Genomic DNA, 22,140 nt, shown 5'->3' on the forward strand with positions numbered 1-22,140 from the left:
AACAAGGATGCATCAATGAATATTTCTCAAACTTTTTGCTCCACTATTCACAACTTTGACAACATGAAAATTTCAAAAAATAAAATAAAATAAAAGTAAAAAGTAAGCAATAGGGAGATACTAGGTCTTAAAATTCTAAATGCTCTGGTGTTAGGCTCACAAAAACTAAATTCTGACAATTATTTTTAAATAAAACACATCAGCTCATTCAACACTTATTTTTCTATAAAAAAAACAACCATTTCTATTTTCAGTCCAATTAATAATTCTAAAATAATTTTTATTTAATTAAAAACCAGAAAAAGAATATTTCATAAACACTATTGTATCGATTTAATTTTGAAAAAAAAATCAAAGTCTTACAAAATTTACTTATGGTTCAACATGATATTAGTAAAATATATATACAAAAAATATGCAATTTAGCGACCACCAAAATCGGTCGCTAAATTGCAAAAATCGGTCGTTATTTACCTTAGCGGCCGAATTTAATCAGTCGCTAAAACCCTGGTCGCTAAACTATTTAGCGACCGAAAAATATCCAGTCGCTATTTAGCGACCGAAAATTTCGGTCGCTAATTCGATCGCTAAATTGAAGTATATGAGACCAAATTAGTGACCGAATAAATCGGTCGCTAAATTGGTTGCTAAATATTTATTTTTTATTTTATTAAATTTTATAGACGTCGCAAATTTGGTCGCTATGAACTACTCATATTTGGCCTCTTAAGGATTTTATTTCACAATACTTAAGTTTTTAGCATGTTTTGTCCTTAATTACACAATTTTTGGAAACTTTCCAAAAGGTCACTCATCCCTACATTACTCCAAGTAGAGCACGCTTAACTGTGAAATTCTTATGAGATAAGCTACCAAAAAGCAAATGCATGTTGTTAGTATAAGTAGTACAAATTAATTCATTTAAGTCATCCTCAACTATCCAATCTCATACTTATATTATTTTTGGATCCTTATCATTTTGGTATATCCGGACCGTTATAAATATATAATAATAATAATTATATTATATTTAATTAATCTTTATTTATATATATACTTACTTTTATAATTAACAATATACTTATTTCTATTTAAAGTTAATTTTATGATACAATTTAAATTATTTATTATAAATTTAAAAGTTTAAGTAATAATTTATATATTTTAAAATGAGAATGGTTATAATAACACTGGTATAACTTTTATACTAAGTATTACACCGCTCAATAAATTTATATTAAATGTGAATTTTGTAAATCCAACCGATAGATTGAAAGTTCATATCAGTTTATATGTTGATATCAATTTTTGATAAAATTAAACAACAACTTAAAAGTAATCAAAGTGTTCATATTTTATTTGAAATGAATATATTACGTCAATTTTGTTTTACAAGAATGAAGTATCAAATCATCTTGAATTCATATAAGATTTTGTATATATGATCTAAGAGTAAAAAACTTTCAATCTAACGGTTGAATTTATAAAATTCACATTTAATATAAAGTTATTGAACGATGTAATACTTAGTAAAAGTTACACCGATGTTATTATAACCATTCTCTTTTAAAATATTATTTTTATAAATTAAATTTTAACATTTTAAATAAATTATTAATTAACTTAATATATTTATTCATCTTAAATCTAAGATATAAAATTCAAAAAATGTATTTATCCTTGTTTTATTTTTAATTATCAACCATTAATAAAATACTAATTTAAAAGTTAAATATAAAAATTCATTTAAAAATAAAGTTATCATAAGTTAGAAATATATATTATAAATATGGATCAAAATAAATAAGAAATTTTAAAATTCATATACTCTAATTAAAAAACTGTCTAAAAATATTGGTATTAATTATGTAGGAGTGCATATAAATATTTTTTTAATATAAATTAATGTCTTACTCTTACAAAAAAAAGAAAATGGGATCGATACTCAACAAAAATATTATCATCACTTTTAAGTAATTTATAAATATTTTTAAGTTTTACTTAGTGACCGAATAGAATTTCGTCGCTAACTTTAACTAATATTTAGCTACCGAATAGAATTTCGTTGCTAATTTTAACTAATATTTAGCAACCGAATAGAATTACATCGCTAATTGTAACTAATATTTAGCGATTGAATTTAATTATGTCGCTAAAAAAATCAAAATTTCTGATTTAGAGACCGAATTCAATTCCGTCACTAATTTTAACTAATATTTAGCGACCGAATTTAATTCCGTCGCTAAGAAAATCAAAATTTTTGATTTAGCGACCGAATTCAATTCTGTCGCTAAAAAATCAAAATTTCTAATTTAGCGACCGAAATAGCGACCGAATTCAATTCGGTCGCTAATTTTAACTAATACTTAGCGACCGAATTCAATTCCGTTGCTAAATTTAACTACTATTTAGCGACCGAATTCAATTTCGTCGCTAATTTTAACTATTTATTTAGCGACCGAATTCAATTCCGTCGTTAAAAAAAATCAAAATTTATAATTTAGCGACCGAAATAGCGACCAAATTTAATTTCGTCGCTAAATTTAACTACTTTTTAGCAACCGAATTCAATTTCGTCGCTAAAAAAATCAAAATTTATAATTTAGCGACTGAAATAGAAATCGAATTTAATTCCATCGCTAAAAAAAATCAAAATTTATAATTTAGCGTCCGAATTTAATTCCATCGCTAAAAAAAAAAAAATTATTTAGTGACCGATTTTCTAGCGACAACTTATTTGGGTCGCTAAAACGGTCGCTATTTTGATTTTTCATAATCGGTCGCTAAATCAGTCACTAAATAGCAACTGATAAATTTTGGTCGCTAATTTCGGTCGCTATTTTGCAATTTTCTAGTAGTGTTTTGTTTGGATTCGGCTAAAAGACGTGCATATATATGTCCTTATTTTTTCATCTCTCAATAAAAACTTGGAAGCTATACAAGATTATTTCCAATACGATGTGAAAGCATAGGTGAATTCAACCCAAACATGCACATATATATAGATGTTTAGTTATTGTTAGGTAAAATTTAGTTTTGCCTCGAAGAAACTTCAATTTGACTATAAGAGATAAATATAGATTTTGTGTTGAGTGAAAAATTTACACTAAAATTTGCATAAACGTGTTTACCTCGCTTTCAAGATAAAAGCGTGCGAATATAAACCACTTTACATAAAAATTAATTTTAACTAAAATCGATTTTACAACTATTCACCTAAACACATGTTGAGATACAAGCAAAGTCTCACATCGTTCAAACAAGAGGATGAATATGGATTTATATACACACAGTTGTCTTCATTGGTTAAGAGGTCTTTTGGGTGATGTCCAAAAGCAAAATCGTGAGGGCTTAGGCCCAAAACGAACAATATCTCACCAATGTTGAGACATGTGTGTATGTGTGGTAACCCCTAGTGCACAATAAGTGGTATTAGAGCCGATAGTATGATCAGGTGACCGGCTCGACAAGTATGAGAGTTGGCAGGTGGATTCAAGTTTGGGATCCCTTGTGTCGAAAGTCTTCCTAACGGTGGGTCCATGTGGAAGAGAGACTTCCTAGTAACATGAAGGGTCATGATGGAGCGGCGGTGCAAGCATTCTGAGCGCGAGTAGTGAGCTCTGTGGGGCCACCATCAGATAATACTCGTAGTTTCCGCTGTAAGGGAGGGGGTAAACCGTGGTCTTTTGTTTAAGGGAAGGATTGTTGGGATGCAAGTAAAGTCCCACATTGTTCAAACAAGAAGATGAACATGAGTTTATATACCCACAGTTATTTCTATTGGTTGAGAGACCTTTTGGTTGATGTCCAAAAGCAAAATCGTGAGGACTTAGACCCAAAGCGGACAATATCTCACTAATATAGAGACATGTGTGATAACCTCCCTAATGCACAACAACACATACCCAAAAAAAAAAAAGTGGTCTTTTTGAGTTTTCTGCATCTTATTAATTTGTTTTGTCTAAGTTTATTTCCTTTTCTATTTAAATTCTGACGATGTAAAAAATAGATAAGAAACTAAATTGAAAATAGATAACGGTGGAGAAATTATATGAAAAAAATTTGGTGGAGGATGGTGGAGGAAGAAAAACTAGACGTTTATTGATTGATATCTAAGAGAGAGAAGGAAGAAATGAAGTTAATCTGTCTCTATATAATAAACTTCTTTCTTTCTTTTTATTTTTATTTTTATAGTGATACATATTTACTTCTTTTTGTTTTAACATATTTACTTTTTTTTCTTAGATATCAAAGTAAATTTACATTTTCTTTATTAATTATTTAATAAAATATTTAAATTTATTTAATTATTTTAATTAATATTTAGATTTTTTTGAGTAATAACTATCATCAAAATAATCTTCTATTAGTTAAGTTATATATTTTTGAAGGAGGGTTATAATAACATCAATGTAACTTTTATTAAGTATTACGTTGCTCAATAATTTTATATTAAATGTGAATTTTATAAATTCAACAATTAGATTGAAAGTTCTTTACTCTTAAATCATATGAATAAAATTTTATATTAATTCAAGATGCTTTGATACTTCATTCTTATAAAACAAAATTAACGTAATATATACATTTCAAATTATACTATACTAAAATATGAACACTTTGATTACCTTCAAGTTATTGTTCAATTTTAACAAAATTTGATATAAACATATAAAGTGATATGAACTTTCAATCTAACGGTAGAATTTACAAAATTCACATTTAATATAAAGTTATTGAGTAGTGTATTACTTAATAAAAGTTACACTAGTATTATTATAACCCTCCTTATATTTTTGAGAATTTTCATATTTAAGGTTAGAAAATTCATACTTCTATTGTAATTTAATTTTAATAAGAGTAAAATAACTTTATTTTATAGGAAAGTTAAATAACTTTTATATGCTTTTTTTTTATTAATATTTTTATATTTCATCCGTATTTATAAGTATTTTTTTGGTACATGGGAAAAATATGACAAACAACTAAGGCACTATACTAAAAGAAAGGTCCCTCTAGAAGAGATCCATAACTCTATTATTACCAATGGTATTCATATGTATTTGTACAAATGTGCAATATGTTTGTTAGTTAAAAAACATAAAATAAAAATAAATAAATAAATACTGAAATCCTTAGAGGAAAGGAGAAAACAAAAGTTAAAAGCCACTTTATGCATGATAAATTTCGCAACGGATTTATCATCATTAATCGCGGAGCACACGTAAGATAGATTCCATTAATTAAATATAATGTCACCACCAACTAAAAATGGAATTACTTTTCGTCGCACTTGCACCTGAATATACATTTTACTCATTACTTGTATTCCACTAACGATGAGAGTTTTATCTAGAATTTGTAATGAATGCATCCAATTAGGGATCCTACCTTACACCCTCGGCCTAAACAAACTTGTAATATTATAGTCATGTACTTGTTGAGAAATATACTTTTCAAAACTCTTCAAATTAAAGTATTTGGTCATTAGTTTTTATTAAGATTGCAAACAGTATTTGTAAATCTGTAAAAATGATTCTAATACTTATAGGAAGTGTTTGGAGTATTAGGTATATTTTTAAATAAAAATATATCTTCTGAAAGTGAATTGCAGATATTTATAGATGAAAAAATAATATGATTAAAAATTCAATCATTTAAATACAAAGAAGACTTTTTATTATTATGTAACACTTATACACCAGTTTCTCCAGAGTTTAATCATAGAGTAAATGTGTCTAACAAGATTGAGAATTCCTCGACTTATTGAATATTATCTTCGATGTATGAAAATCTGGAACCTATCCAATACAGTCAAAATTAAATTAAACAAACATCCCGCTGCATGCCGATAAAGAATTCAATTAAAGAACTACCCATCAACATAGTCTTAATCAAAATTTCAAACGTATTTAGGGTAAAAACCATTGTCGAACTAAAATCAGTTTTAAACATTTTTTATGAAATATAATTTTAGAACTAATTTTAAAAAGATATCCCAAACAAGGTCAAATCAATTTAGCCAAAATTATACCAGTTTGTTTTATTTATTATATTAATGGTTTAATTTTAATTTTGAATTCATGTAATAAAACAAATAATATTTTTTTTATTTCATTCAAAACGAAAATGCAGACTCCTATATAATATGATAGGAGGATTTGATAGTCCGTCCAAGAGATCAAGAAACACATTGCAAGTTGCAGCTTATATACTATAACGAACACATCTAATTAATACTAAAAAATTTCCTCTTTAGTTCGAAGACATTTTTTTTATGAAGTAATAAAAATGTTGTTTTGTAATTAATTTTTGGATAACAATTCGATCTTCAAGAACAAGTTGATATAATTAGAGTTAGCCCACTCGTATATGCATTTAATTAATCATAACAATCAATTAAATAATAACGAGAAGCTTGAAGTGCGTATGATTTATTTTGAAGGAATTAATTATTTTTTTTAGCAATTTAGTTTTTCTAAAAAAAATTATTCCTCTTTAAATAATCAAATTATTTAATATTAAAATTTACATATATTATATGAGGATATGTAAAGTGATTTGAAGAGATGATATTTAAGCTGAAGTTTGTCATATAGTTGTTATTAATTTATTAAAATTTACAATGAAATTTTTATTTAATGTTTAGATGAAATTGCATGTCTAAGTTTTAATTTATTTTAGAATATTTTTATTTTTATTTTTTTATAAAAGTTTAAAACAGATATTTTTAAATCAACCTAAAATAAATGTACATAAAAGTCATGGATAATCTTGTTCATCATAATACTCGTATTATAAATTTATAACCGACTGCTCCGGTCAATAACTGTTCTGGCACGGAAAAACATGCACAGATCATGTGTATCGTTTGTTGGCTAAATGCTCGATGGCTAATAATTACAAATTTCAGTGTCCTTTTACTTTATTTTATTTTTCAAAAATAATGTACTAACAAGCCCTATTTAGTAAATTAAGGTTGTTGATTAAGGGGTTAAAAATAATTTTAAAAAAAATAGGTGTGTTTATATTTTGCCTTTAGGTTTAGTAAAAAAATCAAATTTAATCCGAACTGATACTACTTTTAATTTTGTGTGGCTGAAATTTAAGTGACTAAATTAGCATGATTATAATATTAGAATAACTATAAGTGTAATTAAGTTTTTTATTCATTGAGCAGATCTTTTATTAAAAGAGGTTGTAGTAATTGTAAATTTATTTAAGGATCGAGTAAAATACTATTTTAACTTATGAAAGCATAATGTATTGTATTATTTTTAATTGAAATGATGACAATAAAATTTGAATTTATAATTATATATATATATATATTCTAATTCTCTTATTAGTAGGTAAAACTTAATGGTTTGTCTTAATTTGCATATTAGCTTCTTGAGAGGATATAGGTAAAGAGAAATGGAAGTAATAAAGATTAATAAATTAAGCTTTTTAAAAAAATTATTAGTACATTTTTTATTTTATTTTCAGTTTAATTTTATCATAATTTTATTAATATCTTAATATATTTAAAGAACTCATTAATGTGATTTTTTTTGGCTAGAAAATAATTAAACCAATTAATATATAAAAATTTAATTAAAAATTATGATGAGAAACTATAGCAATAATATTATTAATTTAAATTTTTACAGAAATATTTTATTCTAAAATTTAAAAGATTTTCTAAGAAAAAGGGTAATAAAATCATAAATTTTTTATACGTTGTAACTTGTTCTTAAGTTTCGATTGGCGGATTGGGAATGACTGTAATGACAGTGAAAAGTGAGATAAACAACAATAATGTGAAAGGCTACACGGACTATACTATATTTAATCGATACATGATGATAATTGGTTTACATGTCCCCTTCAAAATAATACTTACAATTATATCATTAATAATAAGATTAAGAAATGAGAACAAACAAAGTTTCAGAGTGCGGAACTTGGAATGATTACCCTCTTACTCCATTATTTTACCCTGACATATTAAAATTTACAATCATGTGCCAACCACCGTCTCCCAACAATTTAATTTGAATCTTGGACGTATAACTTAACACGCCATTTCAGTGGTCCTGCTGCAAAAAATAGGGTTAAGCGTGGTATAAGAGAATTTCAAACTGGAGATGTCTTAATGATGTTCTAGTTGTAATATTGTAAATTATATGATTCTTTATTTAAATTTATTAAATATGTGATTTATATGGTTTGTTGTTTAATGTTTTAAAATTCTAAAGATTAATGAATTTTATGATTTTAGTTATTTAGAGTTGTTTTGAGCTAAAGTCATTGTTGATCAAGTTTAAGATAATATATATAAGATTTTTTTAAGATTTGAACTTCATAAATTCATTTTCTTAAGAAATTTAGAGAGAAATTGGATAGATAGGCTCTAGAGCTAAAGAAATTCCCTTCTTCTTTTTTATCTTTTAGAGCTTAGTTTTTGAAAAACTCTTCTTGAGTATAGTTGTGTCTTGAAGTGGAGCATTGAGTCTCCTCTAGGTCCTTAGTTGATATCATATAGGGGTTAGGTCGAACCATACTAGTTTAGAAGTAGCCAAATTGAGTAAGGTATGAAGTCGAGAGGTAAAATCCTTAATTGATTAATAGAAAGGTATGCATGGTGTCATAGGGATAATTAGTGGGTTGTAACCATAAGTGACTTGATTAATGCATGTTAATGTCATGACGGACTTATACCTAAGCTACACTATTCTTGAAGTCGCGTATTAGACTTTCCTAATTTAAGAGGTGAAATCCAAGAAACCATGTTGTATTATGGATTGATATCATGTTGTTGTTTGTTTGGTAAGGTCAAGTCACTTAGAATGCTCACCAATGTTATAAGAGATCTCTTAGTTGATATGCATGACAACACATAGGTTGTTGTGTTGTTGAATTAGTTATGTTGTCTATATATAAAGTTTATCAAGTCTGCAAATTTTTAAAATTATTTGATACTTTGTTTCTTTAATTCAAATTGATGGATAATCATAAAAATATTTTATATGTTCATTTGAATTAATGAAATGAAGTATCAAATAGTTTTCAAAATTTTAAAAATTTACAAGCTTGATCTATATATTAAGAATTTTTTATTCAACGGTTAGATTGTTGAAATTTGATATAGAACATGATTTATTGTGTGAAGTAAATATAGGTAAACTTACTCTTAGAGTAAGTGAATCTCTCTTTCTCTCTAAGTATTATACTGGTGTAACCTTTACTAAATATTATATCGTTCAATAACTTTATATTAAATGTGAATTTTATAAATCCAATCGTTAGATTGAAAGTTCTTTACTCTTAGATCATATAAACAAAATTTTATATTAATCCAAGATGATTTGATACTTCATTCTTATAAAAACAAAATTGATGTAATATATACATTTCAAAATCTAATAAAATATGAACATTTTGATTACCTTCAAGTTGTTTAATTTTAACAAAAATTGATATAAACATATAAAGTGATATAAAGTTATAATTCAATGGTTGGATTTGTAAAATCCATATGTAATATAAAGTTATTTAGCGATATAATACTTAGTAAAAGTTATACCGGTGTTATTTGAATCTTCCTCTATCTATCTATCTATCTATCTATCTATCTATCTATCTATCTATCTATCTATCTATCTATCTATCTATCTATCTATCTATCTATCTATCTATCTATCTATCTATCTATCTATCTATCTATCTATCTATCTATCTATCTATCTATCTATCTATCTATCTATCTATCTATCTATCTATCTATCTATCTATCTATCTATCTATCTATCTATCTATCTATCTATCTATCTATCTATCTATCTATCTATCTATCTATCTATCTATCTATCTATCTATCTATCTATCTATCTATCTATCTATCTATCTATCTATCTATCTATCTATCTATCTATCTATCTATCTATCTATCTATCTATCTATCTATCTATCTATCTATCTATCTATCTATCTATCTATCTATCTATCTATCTATCTATCTATCTATCTATCTATCTATCTATCTATCTATCTATCTATCTATCTATCTATCTATCTATCTATCTATCTATCTATCTATCTATCTATCTATCTATCTATCTATCTATCTATCTATCTATCTATCTATCTATCTATCTATCTATCTATCTATCTATCTATCTATCTATCTATCTATCTATCTATCTATCTATCTATCTATCTATCTATCTATCTATCTATCTATCTATCTATCTATCTATCTATCTATCTATCTATCTATCTATCTATCTATCTATCTATCTATCTATCTATCTATCTATCTATCTATCTATCTATCTATCTATCTATCTATCTATCTATCTATCTATCTATCTATCTATCTATCTATCTATCTATCTATCTATCTATCTATCTATCTATCTATCTATCTATCTATCTATCTATCTATCTATCTATCTATCTATCTATCTATCTATCTATCTATCTATCTATCTATCTATCTATCTATCTATCTATCTATCTATCTATCTATCTATCTATCTATCTATCTATCTATCTATCTATCTATCTATCTATCTATCTATCTATCTATCTATCTATCTATCTATCTATCTATCTATCTATCTATCTATCTATCTATCTATCTATCTATCTATCTATCTATCTATCTATCTATCTATCTATCTATCTATCTATCTATCTATCTATCTATCTATCTATCTATCTATCTATCTATCTATCTATCTATCTATCTATCTATCTATCTATCTATCTATCTATCTATCTATCTATCTATCTATCTATCTATCTATCTATCTATCTATCTATCTATCTATCTATCTATCTATCTATCTATCTATCTATCTATCTATCTATCTATCTATCTATCTATCTATCTATCTATCTATCTATCTATCTATCTATCTATCTATCTATCTATCTATCTATCTATCTATCTATCTATCTATCTATCTATCTATCTATCTATCTATCTATCTATCTATCTATCTATCTATCTATCTATCTATCTATCTATCTATCTATCTATCTATCTATCTATCTATCTATCTATCTATCTATCTATCTATCTATCTATCTATCTATCTATCTATCTATCTATCTATCTATCTATCTATCTATCTATCTATCTATCTATCTATCTATCTATCTATCTATCTATCTATCTATCTATCTATCTATCTATCTATCTATCTATCTATCTATCTATCTATCTATCTATCTATCTATCTATCTATCTATCTATCTATCTATCTATCTATCTATCTATCTATCTATCTATCTATCTATCTATCTATCTATCTATCTATCTATCTATCTATCTATCTATCTATCTATCTATCTATCTATCTATCTATCTATCTATCTATCTATCTATCTATCTATCTATCTATCTATCTATCTATCTATCTATCTATCTATCTATCTATCTATCTATCTATCTATCTATCTATCTATCTATCTATCTATCTATCTATCTATCTATCTATCTATCTATCTATCTATCTATCTATCTATCTATCTATCTATCTATCTATCTATCTATCTATCTATCTATCTATCTATCTATCTATCTATCTATCTATCTATCTATCTATCTATCTATCTATCTATCTATCTATCTATCTATCTATCTATCTATCTATCTATCTATCTATCTATCTATCTATCTATCTATCTATCTATCTATCTATCTATCTATCTATCTATCTATCTATCTATCTATCTATCTATCTATCTATCTATCTATCTATCTATCTATCTATCTATCTATCTATCTATCTATCTATCTATCTATCTATCTATCTATCTATCTATCTATCTATCTATCTATCTATCTATCTATCTATCTATCTATCTATCTATCTATCTATTAAGTTGATTGATTAAAATAAATATATTGAAAAAGAAATATAGAGATTTCATATTTATTTCCTCTAATTTTTACAATTTTTCATTAAACTCGAAGCTTACTTTTTTTTTTTTTTTTACAACAACTTAAAACTTACTTAAATGTTAAAACATTTACAAGTGGTCATTTGCATACAGTTTCTTCATTAATTACCAAACAGTTAATAATGTACATGCAATATAAGTCCCAACTCTTTACGACGCATAACATTGTATTTCTTATTATGGCAGACAGACACACAGTTTAATTAAAAGTTTTCGTATTTTTTATTAGCAAAGTTTGCATATTTTAAAATATTAAATAAGTAACAAGAAAAAATCATTAATACTATTTATTAAAAAATAATAGTTTTAGTATAATGACTTGTCATTTTTACTCTTAATGGTTCAATTACTAGTAACAAAAAATATTTAATTATCTAAGATTTATATATAACAAATGCCTAGATATAAACTCAATAATATATATAGATGTAAAGAATTTCGGAACAACTAAAGCAATAATATATATATATATATATAAATAATTTTGCAACCATGACTAATGCAACATAATAATTATACAAGTATGTACATATGTACAAAATTTAGTACTAAATAATAATTCTAAGTAATTGGTCAAACAATAACTAAACCAATTAGTTATATCAGAGTAACCTAACAAAATAACATGTCTTCCTTCTGCATGGCCTCTAAACATCTCTGCCTTGAACCTTGAACCTTTCCCATCCTTGCTCTCATATAAATATGATCATTGTAGTCCAACTACAAAAAAATATGTAAGGATAAATTAGTATACACAAGAATAATTATATAATAAGTATAGAAGTTAATCAATTATACTACTCACACCAACATGTACACCACACAACACAACTACAACATGGCTTACAACATAACAACTTAACAACAACACCTCAACATGGTATTCAACAACCTTAAAAGGTAACTAACTTGATGATATCACAACATTTCAACTTACACCACAATCATGTCATTCAACATAGCATATGAGCATCATCATAATCAACACATCATATGCATAAAACCTCAACTATATTAGTCATCATGTATTTATCTACGGAGATCTCTTATAAAAAAAGTGAGCAGTCTAAGTGATTTGATCCTACTAAACCAACACAATCTTTTTACACATTTTAAACCAATAACCAATTTGGATACAAATTCATAACATGGTTTCTTGAATTTCATCACTTAAACTAGGAAATCTAGTATTCATCCCAGGGTAGAATAGCTTGGTGTGAGCCTACCACGACATTAACTTGCATAACTAAGTCTCTTATAGAATTAGCCTAGAAACTATCATCCAAATATATAATCCGACTCATTCTCCCCTACCAAGTCTCAAACTGCACCATAAATTGAACCTTTTTTATTCCGAAAAGTACCACAAATTGGTCATTATTTAACTCCAATTGCGTCACATAATCTCACAAGGACGGATATATCGTGTTTCCTTTCTCTCTTCCCAAGCTACAAATATGAAAAAACCTTTCTGGGCAATGTCGAAGGAAAAGGATATGCCGGTTGATAAAAACCAAGAATTGAAAAGGCTAACAAGAAAATTCTTCCAAATTTAATTGTCATATTTCCATAAAAGACAAGATAAATATTTGGACCATTCACCGGCTTGCCACTTATTCTGTCTCACCTCTAGTGCTCTTCCTTTATCTTATCGTTCGAATAAAAACACGAGCGAAATTCCGATGCCAAGTGAATCATAGTACGGAACTATTTCATTCGGGTCTTTAAAAAGGACCATAATCAACTAATAAAAGAGTACATACTCGTGTGAAAGTTGAAACTATTGCCATAGGCCGTGAGAATGATGAGAAAGTGTGCCAACCCCAAGTATGTGATCTTGAAATTGGTGCGATGTTTTGGACAAAGAACCAATTGGTTGTGTTTGCCAGAGTGGGAACCCAAGTATGTGCAATTGGGCAAGAGCCCAATAGAGCTACCAAAGGGACACTTGGCAGTGTATGTGGGTGAATCTGAAGATGAGAAACAGCGTGTATTGGTACCGGTTACTCACTTCAATCACCCTCTGCTTGGAAAGCTATTGGAGGATGCAGAAAATGTTTACGGATTCGATCATCCTGGTGTCATAACCATACCCTGTAAAATCTCCGAGTTTGAGAGAGTTCAAAAGATTATTGCCACCACCCCAAGCTATCACAGGTGCCTTGGCACTTGTGCTTCCATCAACTTAAAATCACAGTAAAACCAAAATGCTCTCAGTACCATGCTGTAATAACATTAATGCAATTTTCACTCAGTTTACGGGTTTCTAACTCAAAAGCTTCTTCTCTGTTTCTATACAAAACATTGGATATTCAACTCATATAAGTCGTCAATAGTGGATCTATCCATGCTGTTGAACACGAGTGAGAGTTAACTTTTGAGGCTCAAACTCAAATTTTAAAACATGGTCCAATCCAAAACTTATTAGTTGAAAGATAGTATGAAACACTATATATTAAAGAAAGGCTTCAATGTATTTTTAATCTTTTAAATTTAGAGTAAATTTATTTTTAGTCCCTCAAATTTAAAATTATTATTTTTAATCTCTGTAATTTTAAAAAAATCTTAATTTAGTCCTTATATTTAAATTTTGTTAAAAAATTTATCAAACATTATTACATAAAATTTATCTATTAGTATCCCTATTAGTAAAAATATCACATTAAATCTAGTTGATAATACATAACTGTCTTAATTAATCATTTTTAAATATGTTATTAGTGACCTAAAGAACTAAAATAAGATTTTTAAAAATTATAGAGACTAAAAACAATAATTTTAAATTTGAGAGACCAAAAATAAATTTGTCTTAAATTTGAAGAACTAAAAACATATTTAAACCTTAAAGATATTATATATTCATGTGTTCTTTTTATTTCTCTTGAATAGAATTAAATACATAAAACATATTTAAGCCTTAAAGATATTATATATTCATTTTTTTTTATTTGTCTTGAATAGAATTAAATACAATTAATTAGTCTTAACTTCTACATGTTGGTATACCATATTAAATTAAAAAATAATGTATATTTAAATGATTTTTTTTTTTCTAAATTCAAAATCTTATTATATTTTAAATAAGTAATGCAGACAAATATTTAATTAACCTTCACTTTATTAATTGTTTGACATTAAAATAAAAACTAAAAACAGTGGTATTTTCGAAACACTAAGGCCAATTTTCAGCTAAAAATATAATCTCAATTATGGTTCAAGCTTCGTTACAGTCACTATTAATTTACTCTGGTCCAATGGAACTGATTTTTCTCTTTTGGTAAGAAGTTTAGACCAATATATTGTTTATACTTAATGATGAATTTCATGAAAAGAAAGCAACAGAATACTCTGCTCCACCAAAGAAAATAGAACATCGAATAGATTGTTTATACTTATACCTTGTGCCTAATTTCTGTCCCCCAATAACAAAATGCCACGTCAATGAATAATCACATCAGTTAAATTTAGATTAAAGTTAAAATTAATTTACGTCTTTGGTCAGTTTTCCATCTTCTCTCTAATTTCTGCGAATCTATCTGTGTTTGGCCAAGGCTTTCTAATAATCCTGGGTCTGTTTCGCACCTCAGATGCATCAACAATCACAGAAAACAGGTAGAGAATGTTTTTCCGAAACTTTAACGCAATCAAAGATCTTTTCTAGTCCCTTGAACTTAGACACCATGCTGAAGAAATTAAAGAATAAGGAATTTACTGTACAATCAAAGGAAGGAAACCAAAATTGTGCAAGAGGTGGAATTCAATTCATGTGGTGTGAATGGAATAACTATGGTAGAAAATGAAACAAGAACCAGATAAACATGGAAAAAAAACAGCAGGAAACCGCACGTAAACCATGGAAGAAACATTTCCAAACATATTCATTCTCTGGTAATCCGTTGTGAGGTGAAGTGAAACTACTCCGTTAATATTTTTTTAACTGACGTGAGGAATTGATGACAGACTTGGGAGACATAAGATTTTCATCCCAAATGGATGTTAATAAACTAATTTATCTTATAAAAAGGTAAAAGGTATTACACATATGTACATGACTAATGCACGAACGTATAACACTTTGGTATGCTATTCGACTGGTCTAGTTATACCAAAAACAAATTTGACACAAACAGTAGGGAACAATGCAATTCAGGGTATTACATTATCAAACGGGCTTTTAAGGCTTTGTGTTAGAACCCAAAATCAAGCACTATAGCCTCTGTTTGATGGATGTAATAGCCCAGCATCATAGCCACCACAGGCTGCCACACTAGCCTCTTCCATGGAGGCCTCAGAAACGCCACTGTTGCAAATGTTGGCGAATGCTCGCATGTGTTTCATGCCATACTGAGTCAGTGACCCACAGTGTGTTTCAAACACACGCACCTGCAACCCCATGTTTAATATCAATAATCAATGTAAGATGATAACATTTAAACTCTTGTTCATGTGCAATGAATGTTTAAAAGGAACAAGAATACTCAGGCTTTATGTTTACCATTGATTTTAAGCATATCCAGTCATCAACAAGGGGTAGACCAGGGGCCCTCACGGATTGTAGAATAGAAGAACCTTTTCCTGGTCCGTACAGTAAAAGACCAATCAAATCCATGCTACCATCCAAGTGTTTCCTATGCTTCACTGTCTCCGCAATTTGTTTCAGGATATCTGTCTTCTTTTCTGGATGATGGTTTGATCTCTGATACTGTAAAAAAAGAAAAAAACAATTTTATGTATTGATGTTAGTTATTACAAGATCACAAGTATATGATGATTACTTCAGGGGAAAATAGCCATACCATTTGCCACATAAAGATAAGCTCTGCATCTCTCTGGTTAACAACTTCCATTTTAGTTTCTAGCTCGCCGTTGTGTGGAGGAAAGTTCACAGTGTCGGGATCAAAACCTTGGTATAAATAAAGCTTTTCACCTGTGATGTTTGTATCTCCATATTGCATCACATGAGAACCCATCGCATAGTTGTTAAAATTTGAAGTGCGTTTCTTAACCTGCACAAAAATAGCTTTGTATTTTTGTTCTTTTCCCCGATGCTAATAAATATTGGAATTCATTAAAAGAATGTCTTACCGAATAGTATTGTTGTTTCACGGATTCTCTTTTTAGATTGTGAGTTTCACTGCAGCAAATTCAAGCACCAGAGGGAGAGAAAGTTAATGTTTAAGGTGCCAACATGATCAACCCATTAATTCTTCAATCATCATTAAAATACTTAAAATTTGAGGCCATTAATAACAATTGAATTCCAATGTGAAAGACAATATATTAGTACCTGTCTTCCATCCAAGCAACGCTGTACAAATCCCCTAGGCAAGTGATGTACTCTGGAGGTGGAGAAGGTTCCATTCCTGGACAATAAGTTCCCCAACTATTCTCTTGAGCATTCGATGCAGTTGTGATGTAAATGTTCAGATCATTGGGCATTATACCCTCAAACATGCTTCCACTTTCACAAGCTTCCACGTATATAACCTACATGACACATGATACATAACTCCTTAATAAGTTATCATGATTAAAATGTCATCATTTCCAGTCATGATATACTAGAGATATGAAATTTTTACCATCTCCTTGTAGCCTCCAGATGCATGTTTCTTCTTCAAAACGTCAATAAAATCCATGGCATAGAGGTATGGCATGTTTGGCATCCCTGCAAACAAATAGGAAATGAATAAGCTGTTTTGATCATTTTTACACCCATGGATAATTTTATTTTATACAACTATATTCATATTAAAATGTATCTCTATGGCTGAAGTTTGAAGGTTCATATTTGTCGATCATTCTCGTAATTCTCATCGATGTGGGGAATTAATTATTAAAATGTATTTGTCAATCATATGATCAAATTTTGGTATTTCGAAATTCGTAAATGCATCCAAGTGTACCAAATCTTATAATAGTACAAGAATAGTAAGATATGCAACTGGGTCATGATATTACTTCGGAACAAGGCTAAATTAGTCTTCAAATGGTTTAAGAATTTTTAAATTTGTTGTTAAACTAAAATAAGAAATAAAAAGGTCTTGGAATTAGTTTCTGACAGCTTAAATCCACTAAAAGAATGATGATTTACTTGAATTTTAAAAACCCAAGACAATTTTAAAAAAGCTGGACTCAATTTAAAAAACATTCGCATGACCGAAAACCCAATTATTAGGGACCCACTTCGAGTTTTTAATTTAGGACCAACTGAATAATTTAGAACCAACTGAATAATTTAAGACCAACTAAAGAAAAGGTTCTACGGTATCGGGAATTTTTAATTTATATTTTTGGACTAGAAGAACCCTAGGAAAAAATTGAAGTCACACTTAATTGACTTGAGACTTAACTCACCAAGAACTCCCGGACCACCGTGATCAGAGTAATATATAAATATTCTGTCTTCAGGTTTACTATCGATCACCTTGCCACTTCCTCCCTTAACTTTACTCTTGTCCCCAAGAATTACCGCGAAGAGGTTCTGCGATGTCACTTCATCACCAGTGTAATCCTACAGAAATAAATAAAATAAAATTCTCATCAAAAGATATACAGAACATGCACTCAACTTGCAATAGCTAACAACCCATTTTCTACTTTGTTACTGTAATCAATGAATAATAGTGCTAGCTTGTGAATTGACCATTAAAATATTACTATTTGAAAAAATATCTTCAATAGGAACGCAAACTTTAAACGTCTATTTTATTTGTCAAAGACGTCTCACCACGCTAATACCTATCATCAACAACCCAACAATTGGTTAACCAATTTTCTCTTCAAACTTATCAAGCCAAATATATTATATCTGAAGTTACTCCATTATGATGGATATGCAAAGAACCACAATTACTCTAATCAAAAAAATCAATTGCCACCAACAAAAGTTTCAAAGGGAGCTTCTTTTTTTCTTTCAAAAGAAAAGAAAAGTTGATTCGCGAGTCAAGTATATAATATCAACGTACCTTTCCATCAAAAAGAAATTCAACTTAGGAGATGCTCCAACGCACAGGCGTCCATGAGATAAATGTTAAATAATGCCCATTTCCTTTTTATTTATGGGTAATTTAATCTTAGTTTTCAACAACTATTAGGTGAGCTTTTTTTTATTTGGTTTTAGAAATATTATTTTCACATCACCTTTTTTTGTTGTACAATTTTTCAGTTCTTATCTTTCCATTTCATAGCCCATTTTATTTCACATACCCCTGTTTTCTTCCTATACGCAATAAATTAATGTTGATATAGTATTACTATATCAAAGACATCCAAACAAAATTCCGTTTAATCGATATCATTTATTTTCCTTTCGAATATATAAGTATATACCCATCCCGTGCACACCTGTTGCACCAAATTATTTTCAGAAAAAGAAATTTAAGAAAGAAAAAGTTGTCCACTTCAGAATGGAGTAATATTATTACAACCATTCACCTTTTGGGAAAAATAATTAATTTAAAAAAGATGCAAAAGCTTGAAACATTGGTTTAGAATTAGAGAGCTTTCATCGGATCATAATCACATGCGATGGCAAACGAATTAAATAATCAGCACCGTGTATCCCACTTTAATCAAACTTTAAGCACTTAAATTTGTTAGCTTAATTTATACGTTGGAGAGTTAACCAAAAAAAAAAAAAGTCACCTTAGGAACACCAGCATACACATCTTGTCCCTGGGGATGGTTAATGATGATTCCAGGTCTAGGATTCAACTCGTTGGTAGCTATGTCATCGTACATAAACACCACAATGTTCTCCTCTTTGAGTCCACCTTTTATCAGCAACTGGTATGCATGGCACACATCTGCCTGTATTGTATTGTATTTAATTTAATTTAATTCATCATCACATCCATAAATAAAAAACATAAAAACTAAAAAAGGAAACTCACTTGATGCCTGTAATTTCCATAGCCGTTGGAACCGGCAACCAGAACAGCCCATCGCGTTCCCACTTCATCCGCATCAGCATCAACCGGTTCAGTCGGTAACTTTATGACCGAGTCCCACTCCCTCCGGTTGGGCCTCGCGGCTGCACTGTGCGCCACCAACATCCATGACCATAATACGAGGCTGCACCACGTCGTTTTGCTTCGATGAGAGCGATGATCCGCCATGACCACAAACGTTGTAAAACAGAGTGAGGAGAGGGTTTATTAAGGATTTGACTCGATCAAGGACAAGATGCCATGCAAATTTAGAGCGTGACACGTTAAAAACGGTTCCGTGTGCGTGTCTAGGACTGCCTCCGCGACGAGACTTGTTATTTTTTTTTCTTTTTCTTTTTCTTCTGTGTTGGAGCTTATTTTTGTCTCTCTCTCCTTTTCAGGAAACCACTCACTTGTATGAAAGCATGGCTTATTCTGCTGCCGCTGGTTTAGTATATTTATATCCACTGACTAGGGTACTGTGCTTGGGTGAGGGATTAACGTTACTTTAATTATTATACGAACAAATATATGTAGGATTCGTGAAAGCAACTTCTATACACAAATTGAAATAAGCAACATGTTAAGGTGCTTTTAGCTACGGATAAAGAATTGAACCATAATATTTTTTTTAGCAATTTGTATATACATTTTTGTATATGTATCTTCTTTTTGGATTTTAATTTAAAAGGTTATATATTAGTTCTTTAACTAATGTTTTTGGTTAACAAGACCATGAAATAAATATATCTTAATTTAGTATGAATAATTTATTTTACCGGCGACGAACTTATTAAGTATTTTGTTATTTTCGATTCGTTGTGTCAGAATCTAATTTTATTTGTCATAATGTGAGTGTAACTATTCCATCGAATTTAAATACTTATGCATCTATTTCAACTAACTTAGTAAATAATTTCTTCAATTTTTATTATAAGATATTTATAATACAATTACACATACTAATATAAATAGTCATTTTATTTAATTTTATTGATTTTTAAATTATCATGTATTAATTTAACTTTTATATTTTGTTATATCAAAATATATCCATCAATATTAATAATAATTGATAAATATCGATTAGAATTTTTAAGAATTTTAAAGTGAAAAAAAAAATATTTTAAAAAAATTATTATTTAATAATAAAAAAACATATATAGTAAAAATAATATTTTATAAAAATAGTAAAATATCTTTTAAAAGATTACAATTTAGAAAATTATATTATAATTAGAATCAAAGAGAATTTTATTGATATTTGAAAATCAACTTATATTTACGAGTGTATTTTATGATAAAACTATTTAGAAAAAGTTATATAACTTTAAATTGTTAGAGTAAAAGAAAATTAGTGTTAATTAATTATAATTATTAATTTTTTAAAATTAGATTGATTATTTAATTGATCTAAATACTGATTTAAGATGTAATGATTTTATAACGATCCGTTATAGTTCCTACATTTAGAGAAATTGTAGAATTTACTAGCCGACTAAGATAAAATATTAAATTGGATAACAAAATATACACCTCTATATAAATGTAATGATAAAATCACATATTTATGTACAAAATAGAATACTATGTATATACAGTCATCCAAAATAGTACTACCCTAATACCAGGCAAGCACACGTAACCAATTACTCCAACAATAACTTTGACACTAAAACAAAACTACAACACCTCCGCAACGATCATAGCAGCTCCAACTTAACTCTAACCTGCTTCCATATATAGTATAATCATAACAGTCCATTCACATGAAAACAGAAGGATAAGCTAGAATTTAATAAACAACCATACAAGCATAAGAATCAACATCCATGTTACTCAGTTATCAAATCACCAATCATGAAGTCAACACTAGTGGAAAATTAGCATATTACGTCACCTCTTTTACGTCAGAAATACTTAAATCCGACGTAAAAAAAACGCGGTGGCATTTTTGTAATTTTTGCGAACTTTTTTACGTCGGACCCTACCAGGTCCGACGTAAAAAAGGACGCAAATTTGAATAAGACAGCGCGAGGCACACCGCGCGCATTCACTCTTCATCACTTTTCATTTTTTTCTCTCTAAACCCTCTCCCTCTCCTTTGTTACTGAATCATTTTTTTTGTTTTTTGCAGAGGGATGAACTCTTTGTTACTCATTTGCACATTGTTGCTGCTCCTCAGGTATGAATCAAGGTTTCGTTAGCACTTTTCTACTTCGCATTGCTACTCTGGCTATCTGTTTTATTTGAT

At 28.5% G+C, this 22,140-nt stretch overlaps 2 protein-coding genes across 2 annotated transcripts; one reads left to right on the forward strand and one right to left on the reverse strand.

Moving 5' to 3' along the window:
* Nucleotides 1-13,759: 13,759 nt before the first annotated feature.
* On the forward strand, nt 13,760-14,280 carry LOC109807020 (auxin-responsive protein SAUR36-like). The gene is made up of 2 exons (XM_020369545.2): nt 13,760-14,112; nt 14,211-14,280. The coding sequence occupies exons 1-2, from the start codon at nt 13,760-13,762 to the stop codon at nt 14,278-14,280; spliced, it is 423 nt and encodes a 140-aa protein (XP_020225134.2).
* A 1,652-nt stretch (nt 14,281-15,932) lies between these two features.
* Nucleotides 15,933-20,322, reverse strand: BETA-VPE (beta vacuolar processing enzyme). Its single transcript, XM_020370788.3, has 9 exons — nt 19,851-20,322; nt 19,603-19,767; nt 18,313-18,469; nt 17,538-17,623; nt 17,243-17,442; nt 17,041-17,089; nt 16,752-16,961; nt 16,451-16,657; nt 15,933-16,338 (listed from the first exon to the last, which is right to left on the reverse strand). Exons 1-9 carry the CDS (start codon nt 20,073-20,075, stop codon nt 16,156-16,158), a joined length of 1,482 nt encoding a protein of 493 aa, XP_020226377.1. The 5' UTR covers nt 20,076-20,322; the 3' UTR covers nt 15,933-16,155.
* Nucleotides 20,323-22,140: the final 1,818 nt, after the last annotated feature.

Source organism: Cajanus cajan, chromosome 5, assembly GCF_000230855.2.
Source record: "Cajanus cajan strain Asha chromosome 5, NIPB_CcT2T_4, whole genome shotgun sequence".
NCBI lineage: Eukaryota > Viridiplantae > Streptophyta > Magnoliopsida > Fabales > Fabaceae > Cajanus > Cajanus cajan.